Raw genomic sequence first — 6,654 nt, 5'->3', positions numbered from 1 at the left:
TGTTAAAGGACAATTGAAGCTGCATATGGGTTTTACTGCTAAATATGAATATATGAAAATAAACTGGTCAACTGTTCAGACATGTGAGAAGTAGACAGATGGATGGATGGATGGGGGAGTTGGTCCCTTCAACTAAGATAAAATGTGCAAGAGAGCACAGACAGGCCCCCCTTCCTTTTGTGCAGCAGTTGCCTAGCAACATGAGGCTAGAGTGAAAATGGTGGTGCTGCATTTTATGAATGAAATCGGAAAACAGAAAGGAGCCAGAGATGGGAGGGCGAGGAGCGAGCCAATGTGCGGAGTCTCTCTGCTTTTGCAGTGCTTCCTTCCACAAAAGTCAAGGTGGAAAGCAGCCGTATGTAACATGTTCTGATTAACAGGAAACACAACAAGGTCAACAAAAAAAAAAAACTTTATTAACCCCATCAAATGTTGTTACAAATACTGAAGCTGAGAATATATAGTAAGTACAAAATGAAAACATGCCTTCTTGATTTGAAGACAAAATAAGAACAGGGAAAACATTATTTACAGTAAGCCTAAATCATCCACACACACACACAATGCAAGTTGGCATCCATCATTACCTACATGTTTTGCTCATATAGGCGTTTTATGTAACAGTAGGTGAACTGTTGCCTATTCACAGAAGCAGGTTTACCGAGTAATCTAGATAACCCTGAGGCAAAACATGTTAATGCGAATAAAGCCACTTGATGCCACAATATCATAAACATGGCCCATAATTTAAACCCAATTCCCTCCCCTCAGTAAGTGTCACAAGAGACAAATCTTACAAAGAATGAAGTGCTCTACTACAAGCAGCTAGGTGCTATATCCTTCCCATCGCATAGCACTAGTTGATCTGTGTAGAAAAGGCCAAAATGAACAGCATGGATATCAGAATCTTGAGTTTTTCCCCACACGTTTCAGGTCCCGGCCCAGCACTGATGATCTGCACTTCTTTCAGCCAGGCATGAAATATAATCTTATACAGAAATACAATAAATTAAGGCAAATCTGACTGTGCACACCTGTGTGTGTGTGTATGTGTGTTGAAAGGAAGTGCGTAAAGAGGATGAACCAAAGGTGGTAACCATTCCAGACCAATCCCATTTTTGAGTGCTTCATAAAAAGATAATGTCTATGCTGTGGCGTCCTGTGCTTTCTGTTAAAGTCCACATGTTATACAGAAACATCCATGGCCTCCTTGTATAAATGTGTGTTTGCAATGTGGGTGTGTATAGATAAGAAGGGCTCCTTATCCATTGCATTAATCTGATGCCTCTTACATGCAGTCCATGGAGTTATCTGGCATCACTCCTAGATGTGGCATCTTTCCTGGTATACAGGATGGAGGGAGCATGCCACTGATGTTGGGGGACGGGTCAACATTCTCACTGTCTTCCATCTTGTCTGCCAAGCCCTCCCAGTTGATATGAAAACGTGTGACACGAGGATTCGAGGCCAAAATATTCCTCTGGAGCTGCAATGATGAGAACTTGTTAGAAATAGGGGTGGACTGCTAATGTTTTTACATGAGGACATAATTAGATTACTAATTAGGGAGCCCAAAAGTTAGTTATGACAGCCATCCTTAGGAGTGCACATTTCCCCTCAAAACTTGGGATAGCTTTGAATTAAATACAATGAATAGTTGGTTTTACGTTGGATTTGTAGAAGGAAAAGACTAGTGTAAAGAGAATGAAGCACAAGATAATGATTTTAATGCTAATGTTAAAGTAGATACTGGTACAAGAAAGCATAAAATACCACCTGAACTAATGCATTATTTTAAAACAATGCAAGACCAAATAAAACAAAAACACAGTGCTAAACAATCCCCAGGTAATTCTACTGTTATTTCGTACACAATGCTACAGTTATCTGTAATTGCACATTTCTGGGCACAAGAGGGCAGCAGAGAGCCATTTATAGTACTTTTCCACAAATATGGCCCATATTCTACACTTAATATCACCTAATGCTGATGTAATCTAGTCATATCTGAATAAAATAAATTAGCACCATGGGTACACTTCAGTGATTGATTACAGTAAATGCAGACAGCTGGAAACAGATTTCCTCAGTATTATTCATGACGGTCATTTGTGTACTTGTGTATGTTACCTGAGAGTAATCTGGTTTGAGAGGTGGGTTTTCTCGCAGTTCAGGGTCCGTGTATTCATTGTTGACATAGTAACCGATGCGGATGAACTCCTGTCCACGGTAAGTGCAGGTTATAAGGACTACGGTCACTCCTACAGCATCGCTTTCTGGAATCAGCCCTGTGTTAGGAGCGTCAGCCTGATGGGGTAAATGAACACAGAGAAGAAATCAGATGAAATCTAATTATGCTATAAATGAAGCAGTAACTGGTTAATCAAACCAGGGATATCAAATACATATATGATATTGTGCAAAAGGAGTATGTGAAAAAAGAAAAAAAACCAATCACGTTTATAACAATTTTCAAGACATGGAACACTCAAAGAGCTTTATAGAGGTTAAAAAGACAAAATGGATACACATGAAATGAGCAAAAACACAAACATAACCCAAATGCCTGTCTGAACAGATGCATTTTAAGCTGCTGTTTAAAGGATGCCACTGAGTGGGAAGTGCAAAGAATGAGTGGGAAGCTGTTCCAAAGTTTTGAAGCTAAGGTTTGGAAGCCACAGTCCCCTCTTAGTTTTCAAAAGGATATATGAAATCACAAGAAGGCCTCTATCTGAGGACCTACGAACCCAGCCTAGAGAATAGGGGTGGAGCACTTTGATAATGCAGATGAAAAACCAAAATTTTAAACTACTCTAAACCTGACAGAAAGCCAGTGCAAAAATGTTAAAAGTGGACTGATGTATGAAGACTTTTGAGAGTCAGTTAAGAGTCTCACAGGAGCATTTTGGACAGACTGAAGGGAATTACTAGATGCTTCAGTCAACAGAAAACTCCATTCAATAACCTAAGCAAGAGGAGAAGGAGGCTTGGACAAGAATCTCCAATTTACTTCTTGAGAAAACAAGCTGAGGTGCTTGTCCATGCCTTCTTGTCCTCTTAAAAGCAGTCATACATCAGATGAAAAATCTGACAGTACTCTTCTGCACTTAAAGTTCACACCACTTTCTGACATTTCTCATCATTAGGTGCCTTTTTTCTTTTACGCTTGAATGGTTCGTAGGTCATTGTTAAGTGACTGTAAGAAAAAGAAATCCTTTGAAAATATCCAGGTACAAGGACTAGATTGAAAATTAGTGAGGAAAAAAGTAGCCAATGTCCAAAGAAATACTGAAAGGTCAGAAGACTTTGGAAAACTATTGTTCAAGACCACAAAAATGATAAGTCTTGACTCCTTGATAGCAAAATATAATAAGAAATGAGGCTTGACTTAGTATAGGCTTGCACAGTACTGTATAACTCATTGAGCAGTTGAGTGCAGAGAGACTTGGTTGACAATTAGCATCAGCTTAGTCAGAAAAGGGGATAAGATGCTGCCTCACATGGAGAAGCTCATCTGTCTTGGGATCTTGTTTAGAGACAAGGGTAAAGTGGAGCAGGAGAATGACAGAGCTATATGATCTATTGCGTTCGATTGACATTTCTACCTTCACCTACGGACAAAAATACAAGGTAGAGACTGACAGAAGTAGACCACAAATACTAGCGGAGACAATCCTCCAAAGGGTAGCTGGGCTTAGAGTAGAACCACTACATCTCTGCATCAGGTGTTGTAGCAACATGCACTGATCCCAGTGAGAACCCAGGCATGATGTCTCTTGGCCGGTCTGGGAACCTCTCAGTTTCCTCTCAGAAAAGCTGGGAAAAAAGATGCTGGGACAGTGCGATCTGGTATGTCTGCTTTGAATACTACTCAACAGGGTTTGTTTTAAATAAAACTGGATGTTAAGTATTACATGATAAAAGCTCACTGAGAGGACTCACCTGAAACACAAACATGTGTCTGCCAGCTGGTACAGGGCCCACTAAAACAGAGTCCAAAACCTGGTCATACTCCTCGCTCTCAGCTGAACCCACATAAATGATCTTCCATTCCAGGTCTGCCAGTACACAGAGGACAAATAGGGAGGTTTGTTTTTAAATTATTATTATGATCACCATCATTATTATTATTACTACTACAAGGTAGGCTTAATTTTACTTTTTTAAATGAATAATTATAGTTAAACATACACAAGCTACTTTTTTTCCTTTTACACACACACACACACACACACACACACAAAACAGGGTGTTGTGAATGATACCTTCATCAGAAGGGTCACTTTATCCAATTTACATAGAAAATGTTTCATGGTTGTCCCTTTTTGTTCTAGTTCACCTTGTATTAATTAGTATTAGTAATGCAAATAAAATTTACCTGTAGCACTGGCCAGATATAACCAAAACGGCATCAGTCTCCATAAAAACCTCAAGTTTCCACAATTTATTGATTTGAATATAAGGGAGAAAAACAATGTTTAATAGTGCAAATGTTGTTTTGGGATATTAATAACTGGATTAAAACAACTGGAAAAAACAAAACAAGATTTGTGACTCAGTCCAACTAGCACCACAATACGAAAGAGACAAAAAGCAATTCAGTTTGTTTGAGGTGCTGACAAAATTTGAAACTCCACTTGCTCCTAATGTGTATTTGGTAATATTATTTGGGCTCACTTTTAAATGAACGGCAGAAAACAGGAGACTAAAGTACTAAAGTTGTAGCATGATGCTATTGGTAGGCTTGATTTTAAGACAGTTCAGTACATTCTATATTTAATATCTGTTTATCCATTACTTTTAAAATCAAATAAATGTTAAGGGTGCTGTGTCAAGTACTAGTAAAAATGGTCCAAGATATAATACGTACAAATAAATTCAGACTGAAGTTTATACTTAAATTTTGTTGACAGGAAAATAGTTTTTTTTTTTAATCGGAAAGGTAATGAAACTTAAGTTTCAGTATTATAGATACCAAATGTTCACAGCAAAGCAGCAATGAATATAATGCCACTTAGGGCTCACAAGTCCATTGTGCTATATTTAGTAGAAGAAAATGCGGGCTAATTTTATATCCTTAAAGAAAAATATATGATGTCCTAAAGCCCGAAATGATCGTTAGAAGAAATTAAAAAAATAAAAATAAAAAAAAAAATATATATATATATATATATATATATATATATATATATATATATATATATATATATATATATATATATATATATATATATATATATATATATATATATATATATATATATATATATATATATATATATATATTTAGGCCAGCTGGATTCAATTTTATATTTTTAACTTTTAACGATTTTATTTCCCAACTATCCCGTCGCGCGGTTCGCGGCAAATTACGAGCTTGTTTATTGCTACAGTAACATGTGACCGACCAATCAGCTTCTTGAGAAATACTTACGAGGAAGGTTCTTTAACCAATAGCGGTGGGCAGGAGGCGGGGCGCTCTGCACAAACGCGCCAGCGCCAATTTTCAACAACTTTACAAATGAAATATAACTTTACAGCCCAAACGACAGCTAATACTGAATAACCATCGAGCAAAATAACGTCCTTATCATTCACTTATGATGCAACAAATACATCCAGCGGTGAAATTAACACTTAAAGCAGACTGCGCCCACACGACGCTGCTATTCTACAGCTAACATCTAACAAAAGAGTAATTCAACTAGAATGACACGCTAGCTAAATACCCACCTTCCGGCAAGTCCTCCATGCATTCAAACGTTATTTCGAACTGAAACGGGTTTCCAAACGGGCTGGGGTTATCCAACACAGCAACATTTAACACTTGTACCTTGGCCATATCTTCAGACGCACCTCAACCTGAGAAACTCTTACGCCTTTTTTTCTCTTGAACCAGATTTAGTGAGTCACTTCGCACTTTATTATCGCCGAGCTCACACGCTGTCAAAGTTGCCTGGCTTCAAAGACGCAAGTTACAGTTAGCCTCTTTTATTCTCCAAGTACACCAACAGAAGGAGCCGCTGCTTGGCTGAAGGAAGTACGTCACTTTCGTCTTCTTCAACGTCTTTATTTTCCATACTCCATAGAAGGGTGGGGCTGCCCTCCAATGGTAATTTGTTGTATTGCAGCTAGATTAAACTAAATAAATAAATATCCTCGAGAAATATCAAGAAAAATATTTTAAAAATAGTGTGTATATATGCATATAGTAGAGAAATGCCAAGAGCTGACATATAAATGCCTTTCTGTTGTTTACTTGTTTAAAAGAAACAAAAAAATTATTACAATGCCACAGTTATTTAGACCTGTATATGGCCCTCGGGCCTCCGGCCTCTGTGCCTGCGGCTCGGTTCACTCTGGCACAGCTGGCTGCCGGCAGAGCCGGCGGGCACGCCGGTGCAGCCCCCTCTAGCTTCTGCCCGGTGGCTACTGGGTGACCCCTCATCTGGGGATCCTCAGCCCTTCCCATGAAGGTGGCACGGATGCCCCTCCGGTGGTCCTCCTTGGGCTCTTGCACTCTGGGGCCTCTGGATGTCTGGGGCCTGGATCTCCTCCATGCCTGCTTCATGCCCTGGGGGACGGGGCTATGGCTCTCTACATCCTCTAGCAGACCATTACATGGGGAAACCATTTGAATACAAGCGCGCCGAT

The 6,654-nt window shown here is 39.1% G+C and overlaps 1 protein-coding gene across 1 annotated transcript; it reads right to left on the bottom strand.

Moving 5' to 3' along the window:
* Positions 1-394: 394 nt before the first annotated feature.
* LOC146516493 (histone chaperone asf1b-B-like) lies at positions 395-6,060 on the bottom strand. Its single transcript, XM_085163693.1, has 4 exons — positions 5,734-6,060; positions 3,943-4,058; positions 2,131-2,307; positions 395-1,486 (listed from the first exon to the last, which is right to left on the bottom strand). The coding sequence occupies exons 1-4, from the start codon at positions 5,840-5,842 to the stop codon at positions 1,289-1,291; spliced, it is 600 nt and encodes a 199-aa protein (XP_085019819.1). The 5' UTR covers positions 5,843-6,060; the 3' UTR covers positions 395-1,288.
* Between the last annotated feature and the right edge of the window lie 594 nt (positions 6,061-6,654).

Source organism: Neolamprologus multifasciatus, chromosome 6 (assembly GCF_963576455.1).
Source record: "Neolamprologus multifasciatus chromosome 6, fNeoMul1.2, whole genome shotgun sequence".
NCBI classification, from domain to species: domain Eukaryota; kingdom Metazoa; phylum Chordata; class Actinopteri; order Cichliformes; family Cichlidae; genus Neolamprologus; species Neolamprologus multifasciatus.
Note: the sequence above shows the minus strand (reverse complement) of the source record. Positions and strands in the feature narration are given on the sequence as shown.

Coding starts and splice junctions, on each gene's coding strand:
- LOC146516493 (XM_085163693.1), bottom strand. CDS start 5,842: ATGGCCAAGGTACAAGTGTTAAATGTTGCTGTGTTGGATAACCCCAGC. Junction 4,059..5,733: donor CATGGAGGACTTGCCGGAAG/GTGGGTATTTAG, acceptor GTGTACTGGCAG/ACCTGGAATGGAAGATCATT. Junction 2,308..3,942: donor GACACATGTTTGTGTTTCAG/GTGAGTCCTCTC, acceptor TTACCCCATCAG/GCTGACGCTCCTAACACAGG.